The sequence below is a fragment of the Quercus suber genome, unplaced genomic scaffold (assembly GCF_002906115.3).
Source record: "Quercus suber isolate HL8 unplaced genomic scaffold, Cork oak 2.0 scaffold_23, whole genome shotgun sequence".
NCBI lineage: Eukaryota > Viridiplantae > Streptophyta > Magnoliopsida > Fagales > Fagaceae > Quercus > Quercus suber.
In genome coordinates this window covers 1,952,184-1,974,287 of record NW_027069488.1, presented here as the reverse complement: position 1 = coordinate 1,974,287, position 22,104 = coordinate 1,952,184, and the positions used below count along the sequence as shown (strand labels likewise).

The 22,104-nt window shown below is 34.7% G+C and overlaps 1 protein-coding gene across 1 annotated transcript; it reads right to left on the bottom strand.

The window, feature by feature from the left end:
• Positions 1 to 894: 894 nt before the first annotated feature.
• LOC112035630 (nuclear cap-binding protein subunit 1) lies at positions 895 to 21,943 on the bottom strand. Its single transcript, XM_024068462.2, has 19 exons — positions 21,693 to 21,943; positions 21,471 to 21,530; positions 20,838 to 20,894; positions 20,235 to 20,306; positions 17,354 to 17,416; positions 16,045 to 16,221; positions 14,815 to 14,940; positions 12,810 to 12,876; positions 12,184 to 12,383; positions 9,876 to 9,946; positions 8,901 to 8,985; positions 7,066 to 7,134; positions 6,786 to 6,904; positions 5,622 to 5,760; positions 4,923 to 5,423; positions 4,013 to 4,312; positions 3,018 to 3,193; positions 2,784 to 2,895; positions 895 to 1,238 (listed from the first exon to the last, which is right to left on the bottom strand). The coding sequence occupies exons 1-19, from the start codon at positions 21,774 to 21,776 to the stop codon at positions 1,128 to 1,130; spliced, it is 2,589 nt and encodes an 862-aa protein (XP_023924230.1). The 5' UTR covers positions 21,777 to 21,943; the 3' UTR covers positions 895 to 1,127.
• Between the last annotated feature and the right edge of the window lie 161 nt (positions 21,944 to 22,104).

Sequence of the window (22,104 nt, the reverse complement as noted above, 5' to 3'; positions counted from 1 at the left end):
GGCTATTTTGACCAACCTTGGCTTTGAGCATATGCTCAAACCCAACTGGCATATATTTTACTAATGGGGTATTACGATGTTACACACTTTTTTTGAACTGAAATTGTGAGTTGAACACGATTTCAGTTAAAAAAAAAAAGTGTAATTGCTAGTAATTGCTTGTGTGTAATAGCTTTTATTCTTATTGAAGAGCCCCACTGAATTACTAGCTTCCACTTTGAGTTTGAACTTCGAATCCTTTAAAAAAAACGCCGGAAACTGCTCCACCTTGGAATAATAAAAGCGAGCGACACCAGGTTTTCTTTATCTAAAAAAGAAAAACTGAGCTTAAGCCAGAGCTTTATTCCAGGATAGCTTGGGCTCACTTGACAAAGGAGTCTAGCCCAAGGGGCTCGAGCCTTGAAAGCAATTTGCTCATTTGCATGTAGCCTTCACCTCCCTCCGCTAGTTTTTAATTGTTGTTACTTGTATTGTTATATTTGATTGACCACAAAAGAAAAAGGCCATAAAATTTTTATCCAGGATAATTTCAGAATGCTGTAAGGAATCAATAATTATCATTAGTGCGATAACAAGCGTCTTCTACCAAAAACAACTGGTCACAAGTTTGAACCTGAGGAATCAGTCTCCAAAAAAATTGCGAGTCAAGCTATTTACCAATCATCTCTCCCGGATTCCACAAGTGAAAATTTTATGCCAAGAGTACAACCTTTTTTTTTTTTTTTTTTTGACCAGAAACTTAATAAGATTTTCCATATATTTCTCTTCATTTGTGATGGTTGGCATTCCCAAACAGATTTGGTTGTGTCCTCATCTAATAACCTAACATGCATGATTTCTCTCTTTTTTTTGGGCAGTTTACACATTTAAAGGATCTTGAATTTACACAAAACATGCATAAGACATATAATTTTGTATAAAAATTAAAAATCACTAGTTTGTAGACCACAAATCACAATTACTTTTTGCTTACAAGCCAGGGAAAGAAAACCCGAAAATCTCTAGAATGAGTAAAAGGTTTTGCCTAACAGATCTACTAAACTAGATGTTAGAGCATCTAATAAGTGAACTACTCTCCAGTAATATATCAACTCATTCCAGTTTACTTCCTTACACAATAAATCACATCACGCCTGATTGTTTGGTCGACGGAGGCCACAATAAACAGCTTTTCGAAAGAGAGGATGTGTGTTCTCCGTTAATACCTCTGATTCCAACTTCTCAATGTGAGGCCATATCTACCCATGAAAATGTGTATGCAGAAAGGGGGAAAAAGTCGATAAGAATCATTAAATTTATTAAATATAGATTGCAGTAAATTGTAAACATGTAGCAAAAATGCAGCATGAATCATTAAATGGAGAACAAATAATCTGTAAACTAATAGTGTACTTGATATGAACAAAAAAGAAAAAGAGACTTCTTCAAGTGAATACCAGCACTTCTTCAAGTGAACACCAGCATAGGACCACCCTCAAATAATAAAAAGCCAACAAACCATCAACATTCAACAAAAAAGATACAGTTATGTTCACACATTGCTAAAGTTAAGGTGTAAAAAGAAGGCCAGACATGGTAAGCTGGCTAGACAGGACAATTGAGATACTTCATAGACTCTGCCTGTGACAGTTGGCACTAAGAGACATTATGGCCCTGAATAGAACAGAATTGAGAGACCAGAACCCATAGTGAACCACAAGTGAAAGGGAGCTGCTTCCCTAAAGAAAGAATATGAACTAAATGCACGAATGCTTTTACTTATTAAAGGTCATCACGATGAGTATTGTATATATGATATATTTGGATAGGCCCCACCCTGCCCCTACCACGATTGACAAGCATCAGCATTTACATATATTTTGGTAGAATCATTTTGTTGTTCCAGTTAGTTCGAATAGATCTACAAACCATAAAGGTGAGAATCTTTTATTTTGCATGATTTAGTAGAGTCCACAATTATGATCTTTGCTCATATAGAATAATATACTTACCTCTTTTTAAAGAGGAAAGAAGCATTAAAATTCAAATGCATTGTTCTATGTTTATATAGGAGCTCCTTTATTTTTTTGGGATAAGTAATAAACATCATTGAAATTGAAAAAGGATGAAAAGAAAAAAGCAAGGCACACAGGCAGTGTGCTACTGCTAAGAGACAACAAAGAAAAAGAAACTAAACAGCAATGGAAGTACAGAAATCAAGCTTGTCAGGTAGAGACACGAAGGTAACAACACCTGAAGCATTTGCCCATTCAAACAAAGTTTGAAAGAAGAAAAGCTTCAATTCATGAATAAACCTTTCCTCCTTAATCTATTGAATGTTTAAATTAAGACAAAAATAGATCATTATCTGTGCAAAATCAACTCAATATTATCCCGTCACAGTGCAGCCAAGTGGTTGGAGGCGTTGGATGAATTGTAGACCAAGACATCCTTGGTTCAATCCTCTATAGGAGTTCCCTTAGATTACCTAATACACGGTTCTGGCGGGTGGGGTCATGTATCCATGGTTTACTCTCCAGGGGTGGGTCCCAAGGGCCCTACCTTGGTGAGGCTCGACATCATTAAAAAAAAAAAAATCAACTCAATATTAATAGAGCAGCACCTAACATAGATTATCCCTTAAAAATATACCATAGTGTAGCAAAAATGAGCGCATGCAGCAACATTAGCAAAGATATATGGTGTTGAGAGTCAAGAAAATGAGATGAGAAACTGCAAAAAGGAAACTCTGGAAAATACCATAAAGTAACAAAGCTAACTGGTGTAACAGAAACTTTATTTACCTCAGAAGCATATTGTCTTGAGAAGGCCTTGACATAGCCCAAAGTCGACAAACACCACTGCTCTTTTTCACCTATGTTATAGCCATTGCTCGTCCTTCCACCATTTGACTGACTGCCAAACATAAGACAATAGAGATAAGGTACTGTTTACATACATAGCATTACATAATGTGTCAATAGAAGAGGATTTTTTTTTTCCTTTATTATTTTTTTTTTTTTGGGGGGTGGGGGTACCTTTTTTGTCTGCCATTCTCATTGTCCACCTCCATTGCTGCTGATTCTTCAAGGTCAACTGCCATCGAATCTGCATGAGTAGACTTTAATTCCCGCAATGTTCCAGCTCTAGAAGGGTCGGGCAATCGTTCCGTCAATACAATAGAGAAGTTTTTATACAAAGAGAGGAACAATGCCTGTAAATGCAAATCATGGTAGGATCAAATAGAAGGTAAGGATGTGCAAGATCATAGTAACAGAAACTAAAAAGTTGTATTAACAAAATTCCATAAAACAAACACAGAAATGAAGCATCAACCAGTATGAATTCTGCAATCATGTCAACTCAGCTCAATTGTTAAAATGTTGTAAGCAATTGTTAACCACACTTCTATTGCTGGAAGTGATTACTGCAATGGATGTCAGATACACCGTTGGACTGATTATTTAGTTGAACTTAAGCAATAATAAGGTCAAACTGCTGAATGCTGTATACATGTTGCCATTTAATGACGCGTATCTCTGGCCCACCTCCAAAGCGAAGGCACAAAGATCATTACAGGAGTAAGAAACCCAATTTTGTCTTTAAATAACCAAAACAGAAAAGGAAAAGGCTTGGACTGAGAATAAAAGCATTTTATTCACCAATGTTGTAGTTGTAAGTCAAGATGATAGGAGACTGGAATTCAAAGCACAAAAAGTTCAGAAGTATATTAGCAAACAGCAAAATCCTGTTCTAAAAAGCTCCATTTTCACACACCCATGACCCATCCAAGCATTTATTAGCAAAGAATCTCTACTTTTAGCCTATTTATTTAAAACCTGATTCCAATTTAACACGTGCTTCATTTCTTCATAGAATTTCAATCTATTTATGAAAAGTACTATTACATTTTTTTTGTTTCTTCCCAACCCAACCCCCCATCCACACCCTCCAATAAGTGAAAAGCACTGTAGCAAATTAATTGTGTTGGGTGGAAACATGGAAATGTCAGTACTAATTGCATCTCAAATACCTTATTTTCATCAAGGGCTCGAGCAAGAAGAGCATCCTTGGCCTCCAAAGACTCACGTGCTGATACCTCCTCCTCTTTTTTCTTTTCAGCATTGGATTTGAAATGAGTCAATTTTGCAGGGTTTTCACCAAGAACAGGTTCACCATCTACAAGTGAAAGCTTTGACTCTGCAACCTCTAATTCGATTTTTGCCTTTGTTGCAGCTTCTTCAGCTGATATAATAACCTTCTTAAGAGATGATATTTCTTTCCTAAGATCTGAGATACGATTATATGTCTTACTAACTGCATTTCTTAGAACCTGTAGACAGGAAAAAGGAAAGGAAAAATCTATAAGACAAGAGTATAAATAATTTTAAATATAAATATTCCTCTGCAGCAGCATCAGGTAAATAAAAGACCCAAAATATTTCTAAGATAAGATAAGTACAGGGGTGACCCTGCCAAAAGGGGGGACCAGAGGGTGGCTGGAAACATAGAAAGACAGGCAAGCTGCAAGCCCAAGTTGAACACCAGTTCTGTTGTTCAACTAACAACAGAGATCAGGCTACAGAAAATTATCAATATCACATGGAACAATTTCGGACATAAAAATTCATGATCTGTTAAAGGCAACAAGAAACATCGATTTATTGGATTGAAAATGGTATATGAGAGTAAAGCACTAGCAAGCCACATTTAAAACTCAGATACAACTTAACTAACTGTGTAGCTAAGATAGAAATTTAAATTTTCAAAAGACCTTTTTAGCCAATTATAGCTTTTTTCCCTATAGCCTAATTCAACCTTTACAAGTAAATGATATGGTGATCAGACGCCAAAAGAATTTTACCCAGTAGATATAAAAGAAGAATCAAAGTAATAACTTCTATGGGAGACAAAACAGTTGGTAAAAATTTGTGATGGTGTACCTCCCATGGATGATCAGATGTATGAAATTGATCAATATTTTCTGGAGAGAAGACCCATCTCACAATGGCCAAATTAGATACAAGCCGATATCCCATCATCCTATCAATTGCTATAGCTGCCATTTGAGCATTATTCTTCCAGTAATAACCAACTTCAGCTATAAGCATGGCATGCTTATCTTGATCAGGACACAACTTTGCAATTACTTGAACATATCTCTCCAAGACAGTGATCAAATGAGTAAAGCTTTTAGATCCAATGTCAAGGAGAGTTTGCACGACCACTTTAAGAGTAACTTCCAGACCATGAACGGGAAGCACACTTTCTTCAACCCAAGTAATTATTTCATGGGCAGCTGCCCTTCCTTTGACCATGTTACATAGATCTGTAGAAAGTGCATGCTGTTCAGTTCTTTCTCTATCACCTTCAACACTGAATATGAAGTTCGGTCCACCCTTTGGAGGAAGCAGTTCTTCTAAACCAGGTGCATTCTCTATGCTCTATATGCATAAATATTATTAAGGAAATGAGTCAGAAAAGTAACACCTTACAAATGAACTGGAGCTTATGATGAACTATTAAACCATGAAAGACAATTTTACACAATATTAGTATACTAACATGGTAACACATAAAAAATTGATCCATATCCCATCACAATAAATTTATAGAGAGAAGCGTTCAGCATGACTTAATACCTGCTTGACTTTGTCCCAGTATGACAAACGGACTTCTCTCTCCAAAACCTCCTGAACAAACACGCGCTGCGGGGCCCATTTTGGGAGGTCTAAGACATAAGCCCACTCTTCCCATGGCCAGATGAATTGGAAGTTTGATCTACAAGGTTAAAATACCATTAGTGTACACATAGCTTGAAAGTAATCATAGGCTAGGATGAGATTTTGGGAGGGTTAAAAGATTTGTTCAACTTTTATGACAATAATCATAGTTCTAAATGGATAAATTCTTAGTCATGTTAACATTGCTTGAAAGTTAGCGCTTAATCTAAAGAGAACCCATAACAAATATTTATTAATCCAGAAAATGTCCCAAACACAATCAGTAAAAGAAAATATTTGCACATTCCTTGTTTCTAGTGCACTGGACGTCAAATCTCATCATGGCCGGTAATAATTGAACTAGACTGTCCAGTGTGCCAGATATGATATTTTGACCCACCAAAAGAAAAAATTTGAGGATGACAGGTCCTCAAAAAAAACATATATAAATAGCAAAGATTCATGCAAAAATTTATAACCTCAATAATTTCAACTATTTCCTACTTTTTTCGACTAACAAAACATTATTTTGACAGAAATACATCGATGGTGACAAAATTGCAAAACAATCACTGTAGCCTATCTCAAATCGCTGTGATTAAGGCTTGAATTGAGTTGAGTGACAAAATGTGCATACTTTTCATACCATTAGGCCCCAAAATTTGGCACTACTTTAATCCCAAATGATTTCTCATAAGCAAAGACCACAGTGCAATTTTAATTACATAATACTTTCTGTGACTATTTTTTTTTAAAAGAAACATCAATTCCTCCTCTTTTTTTTTTTTTTTTTTTACAAAACATCAATTCCTCTTCTTGTAATCTATAATCATTCAAATATTGTGTTTTTCATCTGGAGGAGTAGACTTCCTTGTATCGTTTATAAAAGTTGACCTTTCAACCCAAATAAAAAAAAAAGAAGATAACAATTCTAGATTGGCAAGATCTGGTAATAGCATGTAATTACCGAAATGAGAAAAATATTTATAAAGCAACATTAATTGCACTACATTAGTATTTAATATAGATTTTGTCAGTCTGGATATCACGAATAAACAAACAGAGTCAGAAGCCTGAACTTACAGGTGATGTGAAAACCAAAGGATGAGCCTTGTCTGACATTCCATATCCAAATCAGCTATTTTCTCAAAAAGAGTGCGGACTGCACCTGCTACAACTGCAGGAAAGGCCCCAGGAAGAGCCTAAGAATAAAACCTAATAGTCAGGCATCTTTAAAAATGCAACAAAAAAAATAATCCAATTTGCCCTTTTGCAACTTATTTCATAGCCTCCGTTAGTTCCTTGCAAGAAAATGAAAAGGAAGGTAAGACTAGGTTTAATTAACATAAAGTTTCTATGGTACCTTACAGAGGTCAATGATGACCAGTGTGTAATATATTGGCTTGAAAGGGGGTTGTGGAAGCATAAGTAACTGCAAAAAGGACATAAAAGTATCATTTAGGACGATATTCTACTAAACAAAACTGTTAACATATGCAGGTACTAAAGCTATACTAAGAACAATTGAATACTGATTCTAAACATAATAGAACTCATCAAATTTTTTTAATTATTTATTTTTTGTAAGTCAAGACTTTACTGAAGATAAAAGGAGCAATTTCCTGCAGCAAGATCATTTTCATATACTTTCAAGGGGAAGGAAAAAGTGGAAATGAAACAAAAATGGAGCCTTGCGTTCCAAAGATAATGACATATATAATCAAAGGACTCTAAAATTGGTTTCCATTCAAAGTCAAAAAAACTAAATTCTTTATATTTTAATATCTATTCAGGCACGTGGTTTTAGTTTTCAAACAACGAAAATTGCAACCAATATCAAGCCTAGTTAAGTGAAGAGGTCAAATCAAACAAAACATTTTCTTCTTGAAGAAACTTTCATTTCTTAACACCAAAAGAAAGTGGCCTGTGATATATCAGATTTGCAACTATTGGCAGATAAAAACATGTTTTCCACCAATAGTAGTTGCAATTTAGATGATTGTTGCTGGTTGATTAAAAGACCCAAAAAATCTGCAAATATATTTATTGTTTTCTTATCTTTTTCACTGCTGAAGCCTTTTAGAACAATTCTTCAATAATCTATATATATACACACACACACACACAAAATAAAAACAAAAAAACACAAAAAGGATGAAAGCAAATTGGCCCTGAATGCTGGAATACAAACAGCAGCCAGATGCTTGTATAGAAAGTATATATAACAGAATCTGGTAATATTCAAAAACTAATTAAATTTTATTAAAAATGATGGGGGGTAACCTTAAATATACATGCTTTTTAAAAGAGATTCTCCTGTGAAGAATGAAGGAAAGTCAGAGTACAGTTGTAAGCATCACAGAATTGAGAATTGTTGCAGGTATTCTTGTGCCTTTTCTATATGCTTTCTTAAATCCTTGACTCAAGATGTTAAACAGTTGCAAATATAAGAACTTGTTACGTTAAAATGCTTTTCTTCTTCTCTATTTAGGCCCATTTCCATCCTGTACAAGCCTAATCAAAATAGCAGGCTGGTGAGCTACGGTGTACATAAGGTTTAACACAAACAAATATCTACCAGCTGAAATCTCAGAAAGCAAACTCTTTATTTGTATTAATAAAAAGTCCAGTAAATTCAAAGGACAAAATTTGGAGTTCCTCACAAATGATTTGTACGCAAAACAAGACTCATAGACTCATCTAGACTATAACAAAATTAAACCACATTTTAGCAACTCCTTTTACGAGGATGCAGTGACAGCATCTTTGTCATGTGTCAGTCATTGAGTTCCTTGTTTCTTGTTTTAGGTGTGTCACTATGGTTTCTAAACCATTAGTAGGTGTCATGCAAATCTATACTGTACATAGATGTGGGACCTCCTTAAAGCTAACACAAAATGACCAAAATGCCTTTAATTAAATAAAAGGAGTTAAATATTGAATATGCTTATCATTGTTATTTAAATAAAGCGATAGCGACAACAGTAGACTGATTTGGCCCACTAAAAGAAATATTTGATAGAACTGTTTAACTTTGATTTGTAAAAGGAGAGGGCAGATTTAGCCATTAAATACAATATTTTACAACACATAAATGTGTAACTGCAAGGAAAAAGCATATTGTTCGCAAGAACTTCATCAAAAACAGGATCTCACCATATTTCCAAACAGCAAAATGGCAAGCTTTCAAAATTTTACCTGGGAGAAAATAGTCTCTGCCATAAGATACTCATATCTGAAAGGTACAGGCAGGCCAACCATGAAAGAAGCGCATTCCTTTCGACTAGCTTTGCATGAACCAATAAATAGAAATAATAAAAATTAAGACTGAAGAGCAAAGGTGAAAAAAGACAAAATTAAATAAAATTAAAAACCTGACACATTAACACATATAAAGTTAATTATGGAGCATAAAAACAAAAATAATTGATGTAGACCAAACAAGTCAAATTAGAGACCGGATATCAGAAGTAAGATTGAAACTACAAGCAAAACAAAATGCAGAATAGACTGACAGAAGATGTCTTGAAACAAATTAACAATTCAAAGAACATTCTAGGGTGTAGTAATCTCTCTCTGGCTCAATATAAAACCATAGCAATATTGTTCTTGAACTAATTTTTATTTGATTGATAAGTTACATACAAAACCAATGAGTCTAGGATCCATGATCTTGCCCTACACTCTGTTCTTACAAGAAGAGAAGATGCAAGTTGAGCTAGAGGTCATTTGCAATAATCTGTTTTAAAGTTGAACTAATCTCCTGAGATGTAAAAACCATATTGTTTTCATGCAATTCCTGAAGTAGATTGATTATTAGTATTATCAAACCAGTTTTTCTTCTTTGGCTTGAAAGATGTGATGCTTTCTGCGTCTTACAATTATATCACTATTTTGTTGGTAGAAATCTCCTAGTAAGAATGCGTAGTGATATAATTGTCTTACAATTATATCACTACGCATTCTTACAAGGAGATTTCTACCAACAAAATAGACCTAATATACCAATATTTCCTCAAGAAATCCAATTTTTTTTTATTTTTTTATGAAATCGTTAGTTTCTAGATAGAAAAATAAAGTGAGCCTACTGATCCAAAAATTAATATTAAGTTGCAAATCACATGGGCCAATAATCATGTGATCCTTAAATAACCAGCAAGGGTGTTTACAAACCTGCCATTAAAGAAGAAAAGCACATCTAGGAGATACTCTTCCACAACGAATCGATCAATAGGTTGAAGGTCCTGTCATTAGAGAGAGCACGTAAAAAATTGTACCATCAATCAATTGAAGATCCAAGAGTTGTGCCAATTTGCAAATCTACAGAAGTAAAAGTTAAGAATACTATACTAATGATATGCAAAAACTCAATATTGTAGCAGCATACTGGTACTAAAAGTCCTAAATTTTTTAAATATATCCATTTGCAGACTTATTATGAGTGCTACATTCTCTTTTAAAAAACTAAGTTTAGAGCTATCCAAAGAAATAAGCAGGAATAGCATAATTAAGTCAAGAAGTAGAAATGCCAACACAAATTGGAAAATCAAAAGGCTAGTAACATCAAATCAAATCAACCACCTTAACGGTGATAGACTACCCCACCCCCCCAAAAAAAAAAAAAAAAAAAAAAAACCCCCCCCCCCCCCCCCCCAAAAAAAAAAAAAAAAAGTCAAAACACGGTCAAATTATGAAGAGCCAAAACTGAATTTAGAAGAAATCAGTCTCAGATACCAACCAAATCCTCCATCCTTTCATACTTAAATTATCAGAAATAGCACAAAGAAATAGGCAGCAGAAAACAACCAGATATTTGCTTCTAATTCAGATTTTTTTTATCCACAAATAGCTACCTAATTCATTATAAGACAAAATTTAGCTACAAAATTGATTGTAGCCTAAGTCTACAAATTTATTCAATATCTTTTTATTGGATGTGAATTTTGATAAATTCACTATTTTGATTACATATTCTTCTTATATCCTCTATGCTTACAAAATTTCTAGAAAATTAAAGATCAATAGTTATGTTATCAATAAATTGCAAGTTTTTGTAGTTTAAAATTATGCATAAAATATAAACTTATAGATCACATAGTAAATAATATCCAATTGACACAAAATTTGATATGTGTATTAAGAGCGTAATGAATATGCAATTTAAAGATTAGATTTTCAAAATATATAGTAATGTTTATTTTATTGAGTAAGGTTGTAGCCTTAGGTTACAACCAATTTTGTAGTTAAGCTTTGTTCTTCATTATATATCTCCTATGAGATTGTTCTGAGTTTAATATTCCTACATTTGGGACTCAAATCAAACTATATATAAATCAATTATACTTGGACTCGAGAAGATTTTAACTTGGGTAATTATTTATACGACTAATATATGCCTTTATAATTAAACAGATTAATCATCCATAAACAAATTTTTTTTTCTTAAATTAAGCAATTAGATTCAACAATTCTCATATGCATATCACAATTTGCAATGGTTTCCCTTTTTCAATTACAATATGCAATGGAACACCAATGTTTTGTTTCATGCATTAACAGTTGAAACAAAGAAAATGCAAAATATTTGATCCCAATAGTTTCAAAGTTATTTCATTCAAATGCACAAGAAAAAGAAAAAAAATTAAGAGCCCATTAATCCTGTGCAAGGGGATCCCTCTTTTCAGCTAGTAAGTTCAACTTCCATTATCCCTATATACTTGGCCGACTCTATTTTTTTATAGCAATAAAAATTACATTACTTATCATCAAAAAAAGAGGGGTCAACTGCCATTAGACAAGAAAACCATATCTGAATACCAATCAGTGGCAAATCCAAAGAGGGTCTTCACATTGGAAAATGTGGGTGTGTGGGTGTTGATATTCCAAATCTTATGTAAACTTATGATGACTCTTTTCTAAGCTATCATGGATATTGCATTCTAACCTAACGCCAAGTAATACAGAAAGGTTATGATAGTATATTATTTCGATATGTAGTTATGATAGTATTTTATGGACTGAAGTAATTACAAAAAAATCAAAATCAGATAGGAGTTGCTCCAACCTCCAGACAGACAAAAGAAGAAAATTTCTATTGCCAAAACAACACAGAGCAACCCAGTAGCACAAGGTTTCAGTAAATACATGTATGCATTAAGGTATTTTCGTATCATTTGGAAGCCAATGGAAAAACTTAGTTTCCCTCCAGAAGGATAAGCCTAAGATTGCTTGTCCAAGCATCAATTAGTATATCTTTAAAGTCACACAGAATAAAAAGGGTATAACATATAGCTCAATCACCTAGATGTCAAAAGTTTGTCCACCCAAGGAGATAAAAGAGATTGGGAGCTAAAAATAACAATACCAGCAGTACTGACTGTAAAATCAATGAGCCAAAGTGTTTGAATACATGGATTAACATAAAGAATGAAAATGTTAGTCCACATATATCTAAACATTAACATCTTCAATTGAATGCTACCTCAGCTTTACTGGCTGGAAATATATTTAGCCTACGTATCCTTTGAGGATACTTTAACTCCGCTTCATGCTTTTGTTGACCATGATTTATCACAGAAAGTGTTGAAGGTGAATGATGTTGCTCGGGGCAGCTGATGGGCACAAACTCATGAGACTTTCCAGCAACCAGCTGAGCTTCAAATGAAAGATGAGGTCTAGGAACTGAGAATTGAAAAGAGAGAAAACAAATCAAGCAATTGAAACTAAACCAAGTAGAAAAAGCATGATGAAAACAAAAGATTGGCTTGTCATAACATGGACTCATCAAAGCACATTCAATATGCAAATATGCACAAGTATAAACACATCCTTGTTCAATATTATATGCTTCTATTAGAATTTAGAAATTAACTATGTTATAAATCTTCTCACAATTCCCCAAATAGAACTGCATGAAAGGAAATGCACTACGTAGTCATTAGGAAATAAATTCAACAATCAATAAAAGTCATTACTAATTTACCAATATATTATCTGTGAGATAAATAGAAGGAATGAATCAGAGAAAGGAAACAGATAAAGATAATAAACACACATCATTTTTCAACCCAAAAAAAGAAAAATTCATAAAGAACAAAGCTCCATTACCACTGTCAAGTTTCCACCCGTTGTTGGATAAATCCTGTACCCGACTCCATAAATCTTCCAGGAAATCCTGAAGGAAGAAAATCAAAGAAAACAGTTGAACAGCTGTACCCATGGTAATCCAAATAGAAAGCAAAAGAAATTGTTATAAAAAATGGCAACAGACATCTAGCTATATGCTATGTGAGCAAAAATTTGACTAATACTAAAGGTCCTCCATAGTGCTTTTAAAAAAAAAAAAAGTAAAAAGCTAGGAACCACAATTCAATTTGCAATTAACAAGCCAATCAAAATTTGGAAGAATTGAAGCTTCACCAATAGAATTGAGAAGGAAGTGTTAATCTTCAGCATCGGACTTCTATGTCCAATCCTCAAAGTTTTCATGGAAAGACTCAATATTATATATCATGTCATGTGAAGAGAATGATAACTTCTATACCTCTATAGTCTATACTTTGTTCGCTATACAGATAAAACCTGAGACCCAACCCAACTCTTCAAGATAGGTAATAGGATACATATTATACTCATTCAAAAGGTACATAAAAAGTTATCTTTCACTAAAGGTTTGTAAAGTTTGATAGCCCAAGGAATTGACTGATAACATTTTCGTTAACAATCACAGAGAAAAATAACATTCTAGTTTTTGAGGAAAGCTGCAAGTAACTCAACCAAATCAACACCACTAACTCGCCTCTATAACTTGACCATGACTTCATTATTCTGTCTTAAAATCATCAGATCATACTGATCAGCAAACTACAACCTCAAAAAGAAAATAAAAGGCCAAAAAGAAAAAGGCTAATTTGGGTGATTCCAACCAAAATTACTAGATGCCAGGTGCTGGAAACAAAGTCCTCAGTCAGAATGTAACTAAAACAGGCAATACAAACTTCACTAATGCATTCTTTCGAAAATTCAACCTTTTATGAAACACATGACTGGAATGGTCCCCACTGAATTGAGAATAGAAGTTAGAGAATACACTTAGGCTAATAAATAAGATATCATCAGTGCATAGCCTTCATTCTACTACCACGAATGAGCACAGCTTAAGCAAAGCAAGGGGAATTCTTCAATAAGGGAATCGCTTTGATTGCATATTGAATATAGATCCATGTCTTTCGTGTTCACACAGAAAAGGAAAACAATCAAGTGATGATGACTATAGCTACCAAGTGCTACTGCTGATACAAATTCATCAGCTTTGACTTGTTTAGGGCACAAATTTTTTAAGTGTTTGCCTTTTTTGGATAAGTCAAAATCTTGTAACGTCATGTATAAAAAATAGATTAGTTTTGGCAAACCTCCAATTTAGCAAAAGCTTTCTCATTATAGTTAATTGGAATAATTTCTGGACTCCTTGAGGGGAAGGAGTGCACCGTCAACATGCTTGAAGGTGAATAAGTCGCAAACTTTGGACTTACCGATCTGCTTGTTGAGGATCACTGCAGCCACCCCAAGCTCACTGTAGAAGGAGAAGAGGTTGCAGAGGCCCTCAGTGGCAGCCAAGCCCACAGATGAAGAGCTTGCACAGGGACACATCCAAGTCCGCCTGGGATCACTAATATAGATCTCAAGTGCTGATCCATTTGTTTTTCTCCTTTTATTCAACTGTTTCAGCCACTTTGTCTTGACCAGTCCAAAATAAAATATAATAGTAATTTTTTAGCTGGACACGCAGGCAGCTGTGTCAGAGGTGTGTCCGTGTCCAACAAACAAGCTGAGCTTTTTGCCATGTCAGTAAAAATTCCTAAATTTATACCCTCTATTAAAGTCTTGCTATGTCATCTTTCCTTTAAATGATATAATAGACAGTTTCATATACAAACACAAACACAATCATAATAAATGGCTATTAATAACTACTATAACTATTAAATTCCTTTTTTTTTTTATAAGTAATTATTAAATTCCATGTTTAGAAAAATAAGAAATAAAACAGAAAGAAAATCATATGTTGTTGAACTATTAACATCCCATGCCAATAAAACCATAAAAACCATACCTTTTCACCACTCTCAGTTTCATCATCATCTTCAAAAAAAGATAAACCAGTGTCAGAAGCATGCCTTCTGATGCTCAAGTAAGCTTCTACACCAACCATGACTCTCTCAATCTCCTCAGGTACTTGCTGCATACAGATGTGCATACCATAAAACAAAAGTGTTTAATTCTTTTTATAATTAAATAAATTCACCAGAAACACAAGGGATGCAACCTTAGTACATAGGAACTATACAAAGGATGGGCCAACAAAGAGATAAGGAAAAACAATTAACATCTAAACTTCAGCTGATCTATAATATTCTAAAAAAAACTTGGGGGAAAGAAGGGGTGGGGAGGGAGAAGTTTTCTGACTGAAGGCATTAAAACTAATGAGAGCAGTTTCTAAGTACAGGCCCAGACTTGATACAAAAAAATAAAACCTCAAAAGAATAGCACAGTAACAACCACATAGGGTATCCTAAGTTTCATCACAAACTTCTTCTATTTTTTTTCCCTGTTACTCACCCCTTCTAAGCACATGTTACCTCTCCCTTGTCTATTATGGCACTATTATTCTCTTGGAATCCTAGGGTGACTTGAGAGAAAAAGAAAAAGAAAAACCATATAATTCACTGTATGCCAATTGTTAGAAGCCAGCCGATTCATATGCCCAAAAACTCCCCTAAAAATATGGTTTTTCGTCCTTGGTGAGGGAACTTGTGATTTAAATTGATCAACGAGCATGTGCGATTGACTGCACAGGACTGCTAATTTTAGTCCCTTAATTTCATTTTTTCTTAGAAACTGATGATATTTCAATTCATCAAAAAATTCCACGCTTTACCCTATGTTTTCTAACTTCATAGCTGCGCACAAACTGTATCCCCATGATAGTCACCAATAAAAAAAATGCCCATGATATTCATAAAGACATTAAATATGAGAAGCAAAAGTATGAATACCTAAGTTTGAGAAATCAAAATTGATGATGCTAATAAGACAGATGTTGAAAGAGACATTAAGCTTTGGGGCAATAATGCAGACAAAGAATCCCATTTTATAGGGATCATACCTTTCTTAAGAAGAATTTTTTATACATATTGAGGTAGGGGGATCTAAATCCTGAATGTCTCCATTGGAAACTCCAGGAAATGCTATTTGACCTAAACGTCATTGGCACCTTTCTTAAGAAGCCAAATTAGCACACATTAAACCAGTAAACACATATGCAGCACCTTAATAACATTACCTCCATCAGTTCTGCTCCTCCCCATGGGAGACAAGATAAAATGCAAGTTATGTAAAAGTCAGCACATGCTTGCCAAGAGGGATTTCCCTTCTCCTCATCTACTGTTGTGGCAGCTGATGATAATAATGTCTCAAATACAACAACCAGGGAACTGGGTTGGATGACTTTACTGCACATCTGTAGATCATAAAATATATTTCAAGTATTTCAGCACCAAAAGATGAGTGTTTGCACATAGTACATAGAAACACTAAAACACAATACGTTGATTCCTAAATTTCATCTTATATCATGGCATAAGCAAACAGTTTTACATTGGGGTGTATGTGCGCACAACAAATGGAAATAAAGGGAAAATAAAGAATGTCATTTCTTCGTATTAAGTGCCCATTTGGTACAGCTTATTATTTTAATTTTTGAAATTGGGTTGTTTGAAAAGGCATTTAAATGGGGCAAAAAATGAAACCATGTTTGTAAGAGTCCAAATTGGTGTATAATAATGGTTAGCATAGAGTTCAAAGACAAAAACAGTAGTTAATATAGGTGTCAGCTCAGCAAGTATTTTACAAAAGAAAAAGAAAAACTAACCAAAAAAAGAGTCCCAGAAAAGAGGGCTGCTACCAAAGCTGTGTCCACAAGTATTTAACACATCAATCGTAAACAGGCAGAAGTCCAACTGATAGGGGTATAATAAACTTCATTTGTACTGTTGATCATGCTTTCTTTCTTCCTTCTAGAGTATATTCTTATTATTTTAGGTGTTGTTATGTTTAACCATATAATAAGTACAAAAGTTTAGAAAATGCTAGTAGGCATTATGCTATGGAAAATGTATCACTACGTATATGGCGCATGCACTTCATAAAACTGTAAACAGTCTCAGTATCAACTAACATCATTTTTTTATCTGTAAGTTACATATGCAATTGATGGGTCTTGGACACACAACATCACCCTCCATGTTGCTCTTACAAGGGGAGGAGGTGCCATTTGAGTAAAAGGTCATTGGCTTAGTAACAACATTAATTTAAAATCCCCATTTATCTATTTCCACATTTTTGTTACGACAGGTATCTAATTTATCCACCCAACAGAAGTATAAACCTAAAAGTCAAGTTTACAAACAAAAACTATTTCAAACTAGAGAAATTATTTTCGATAATTAATAATTTTTATATTGAATTAGAGGAGGTACTGAATGCACACATCTGTGTGCACAAAATAATCCTAAAAAATAACATGCAAAAAGAAAAGGAATCAATAAAGTCTAAAATAGTGTTTAGATACCAAAAGAAAGAAAAGTACATACCAAAACAGTCAGAAATCGCATCAAAATACGAATCCTGTTGCAATTTCCAGAATCCAGGCCATCCTGTACATTAATCACAGAGATAGAGAGCAAAACAGGTGGTCATTCACCAGCATATCTCTCAAAGAATAAGAAAGTCACATCCAAAGTCCAAACAAGATCAAAGAATAAATCTCCCATGGCTTCCATGCTTATGCAAAAGTATCAAAGAAATAAAAGACAGAAATTATTTGTAAAATTTAGATTCCTGATATCCCTTAACCATTTAAACACAAATCTCAAAAATAAAAGATGGTTAATTGTCCTGCACTGATCTTGGCCTTGCCTAAGGAGCCCCAAATAAAGAAAAAGCCAGCGACTAAAGCACCCTAGCTATGGCACATTGTAGACAAAGATTGTTTGTCTTTCCAGAAACCTTACATGTACAACACCAATCAACAGTGATTATGCCACGCCTACGAAGGTTAACCAATGTTAGAATTTTTCCATGAGCCAATGTACAAATGAAAAAAGCTACCTTCCTTGGAATCTTTGTCTTCCATATAGTTTTGTAAGGAAAATCAGAACAAGTTTCCCCTCATTGAGCCCAATAGCACGAGCTCATATCAAACTTCCCCTTCTTAGATAAAGACCATTCCATTCTATCCAAACCTCTCCCAGTGAATTGACTCTTATAAGATCTCAAAGAAATTCTCAACAGATTCTGATTCAAGTCCCAATCATGAAAGGTCCTATTTCTTATAGCCAATAGCTTATAAGCTGGCTTATTTTTCAAGACAGCTTATGTACAGATTTTGAAGCCCCACTTTTTCTAGGAACAATTGTATGTTAAATTTTTAAGCATACATTTGAATTAGCTTGCTAAAAATTTTATTTGCTTATTTACTAAAAGTTGACAAAAGTACAGTTGCACCAAGAAAAAAGTGAGGCTTTAAAATGTTGAACATAAAAAATAAGCTAACAAAAAAAAGCTAATCCAAAAACACTCTAAGCCAATGAAAATAAGTTTATGACACTGTTGAAGCACATCGTTATGTCTACAAATGTACTCTAATATGGTAGCACCTTTTATTTGCAGAAATGGAAAATAAACTAGGGCATAAAAAATTCCAAGACATATCATCACACCAAATATCATGCAAAAGTAGAATCCAACATCGATACCCAACAATATATCTAATCTGCTAACACTGTATATACAGAACGCCAATACAATAGTCACACCCACCTTTCGACAAAGATAAAATTCTACAGAACAATCTACTACTGTTAGAACGGTGACAAAATCCACTCGACTATCCAGGAACTCTTTTTTAAAAATAGGTAACCAAGTTCTTTAATAATAGGAAAAGCCTCATGCAAATAGGGTGTGTCCAAGAGATTCTAAACGGAAATTTAGAGGATCATCAAAATCTTTTAAAAGAAGAAGAAGGAATGCAGCCCAGCGCAGCCATCCAATCTCTATTTGGCATATAGATAGGATTTTAAAAGAGGATTTTAGCATGTTCATGTAGAGCTCTTCGAAAGTGAGGAGGGTTGGCCCTGATAAGGTTTGGCGGAAACTAGCAAGGAGAAGAGGGTTTGAGGTTAGAGGTTTTTATCTTTCTTTCTACACTCCTACTCACTCTTTCCCTTGGAGGTTGGTGTGGCAATCAAAGGTTCCTCCAAGGGTGGCTTTCTTTTCATGGTCAGCTTCTTTAGGTAAGATTCTTACAACTAATAACCTTTGCAAAAGGCATATTATTGTTCTTCATTGGTGTTACATGTGTAAGAGGTGTGGGGAGTCGATGGATCATCTTCTTCTTCATTGTCCTATAGTTTATGAGCTATGGTCCTTGGTGTTGTGTTTGTTTGGACTTCAATGGGTTATGCCTCTTAAGGTAATGGAGTTGTTTGAGTCTTGGCAAGGTAAATTCAAGCGACATCGCAATATAGATTTTTGGAGACTTGTGTTGCATTGTTTGATGTGGCGTATTTGGAGCGAAAGGAATGATAGATGCTTTGAGGGATGCAAACGGTCATTACTAGAGATCAAGTCTTTTTTCTTACATACACTCCTTGATTGGAGTATAGCTTTGTCACATTTTTCTTGTTTTTCCCTCTTTGTTTTGCTTGATCATTGTAGTTTTGGTTCTTGATTTTTGCCCCCACAGTACATCCCCAATGTACTCGGGTTGGATTTTTCTTTATTAATAAATTTTTTTGTTACCTATCCAAAAAAAAATTTATTATTTAAAACAGAATCTGTCTCTCTGATTTCCAACCTCTCCTGCCGCAGAGGCAAATACACTATCTAGTACAAGCTTGTCTTGTCTAGCAAATAAAGGTAGTAAAATATTCTACTCTACCGCAATCAAAGGATAACTATATTTAGTACTATTACCATAAGCATATTCCCAAGTCAGGTTAAAGAAATGCACGTTATCACCTAGAAGTATCTTTCCAGTCACTTGGCCATTACAATTGGACCATGTAAAACCAAATCTACCTTCCTAGATCATGCAAATTTACACTCAAAAACAAGTTAGAGGAATTTTAATTTCTGGTCACATCCAACCCTTCATTCTGAATTAAGCATCCAACTGAACCCTCATACTGCTCAAACCCCAGGTAGCATTTATCAGCAGCAATGATAAATGTGATATTGGCAGCAGATAGCATATATCACTCCATGCTCTATAGCAAAAACTAAAGAGTTAAATTTTTTTGACAAGTAAAAAACTAAAGAGAATTAATATAAATTGGGGGGGGAGGGGGGGGGGGGGGAATACACGAGGTCCTAGATCGTTTACAAATCAAGAATCCAAAACTTAGTTTACTAGCAGAGCATCAAAGGGAGGAAGGCACCATTGAAGCCTGGGCCAGCCACATACTATCTCACCTGAAGATTAGTTTGAGTTTTCTCCACTACTTTCCTAACGAAGTCCTCATTTTCCAGGTTCATCAAGCCAATCTGAAAAGCAAGATAAGGGAGAGGGTAAGAGAGATAAATTCATTTGAATCCACAGGAAGTATCATCTAATATTCAAAAAAAAAACCATTTAGTCACCACACGAAATAAGCAAACTGAGAAAAAAAATTTCAGAATGCGTAACAGAAGTGCAATCGTAGTTGTTGAAATTCAAATTTACATAACACGGCACCACAATATGTGAAACTTAAAAGATATACAATATCTATCATTTAAATATCAACACTAACGCGTTAATTGACCAAGTCCCTTGAAGCTAACTAGTGTTCACCCAAACCAGTCTCCCATGTTACGCATGCTTCTTTTGTTTTAGATGGATAAGTCAAGTGGACAGTGGTGAAAGGTGTTGTGTGTGTGTATATGTGTGTGTGTGTGTGTGTGCATTTATTTTAAGGGATGAAAGCAAACCATACAGGGAAAGGCTGAGCAAGAGTGTGTGTGTGTGCACGCACATGCGAGAGAGACAGAAAGAGGGAGGTAGTAAGGAGAGAAAAATCATGACAACATACTTACCAGTGTCCCAAATAAAGGAATTTTGTGAGGCAACTGTTCAGCACAATCGAGAAGGACCTGTCAAGAAGAACATAGTAAGATAAATATCTCAACAGATGCATAACAGCATAATCATTATGTGATACAGCAAAGAGTATTAAATAAAGTTTTCATATCTGAATAATAAGGAGCAACAAAACAGGGTGTCAAGCATGAACATGAAATCAGAAACGAGAACATAAATATACACCTGTTATGCGTGCAAGGGTAACAACAGAGTCCCGAAAATGTGAAACCATAATAGGAGACCAAAAAGTCTCTGTAGGTTGCAATCCTAACCATATGAGAAATCAATGCCAAAAAAAAAAAAAAAAAACCTACAAACCCACCATTCATTTTCCTTAATGCTCCTTAAATGATCCAATTGGTGGCTCAAAGTTAGAATCTTGAGAAACTAAAAAGGTCCAAGGCAACCACAAAGTGATTTTTTTTTTTCCATTGGAAATGAAATTTTCAAGTAAATAGCATTACCCATTTACCAAAAAATCAGTAAAACTTTATTTTGCTTAATATATTATCTTCCTCACATATTGAAACAGCCATAGAGCATGAATTTATGAAAAATGGAAAGAAAGAAATGAAGATTAGATTTACATTCAAAATTTCTTCCTCAGAGTGCTCCAACTCTCGCCGAAGTACGCCGAAACATGTTTCCTGCACAAAAACCCAAAGAGAGTCGTCAGTCAGTGTTAGAGTTTCAGAAGAAGAAAGAACAAAGTAAATTCACACACACAACACACAAAGAGAGAGAGAGAGAGAGAGAGAGAGAGAGAGAGAGAGAGAGAAGAAGAAGAAGAAGGAGGAGGAGGTACGGACAATGTGGTCTTTGAAGTCGGAGGAGGTGCCGTACTCTGGTGACTTGTCACCGATTCGGAGAAGAAGATCCCTCCAACTGCTCATTTTTCTTGGAGCTCAGAACAAAACGCTAACTTTCGAACTCTGAGAGAGAGAGAGAGAGCAGAGGGATTTGCAGGGTTTTATGATCTGGACTCAATTCGGGACTGAACTTCACGCTTGAGCCCTAATCCAAGCTTCCCGTGACCCGGCCCGGCCCGGCCCTTCTCTCTCTCTCTCTCTCTCTCTCTCTCACTGAAAAAAGAATTATATTTCGCCCTATAATTATGTTATGGAAAAATTATACAGTACTCAGGTGGACCATATTATTTGTCCACCATTCTATAAAAAGACTCCCACTTATTTAAAATTGCGGAGTCAATAATTAGTTTTT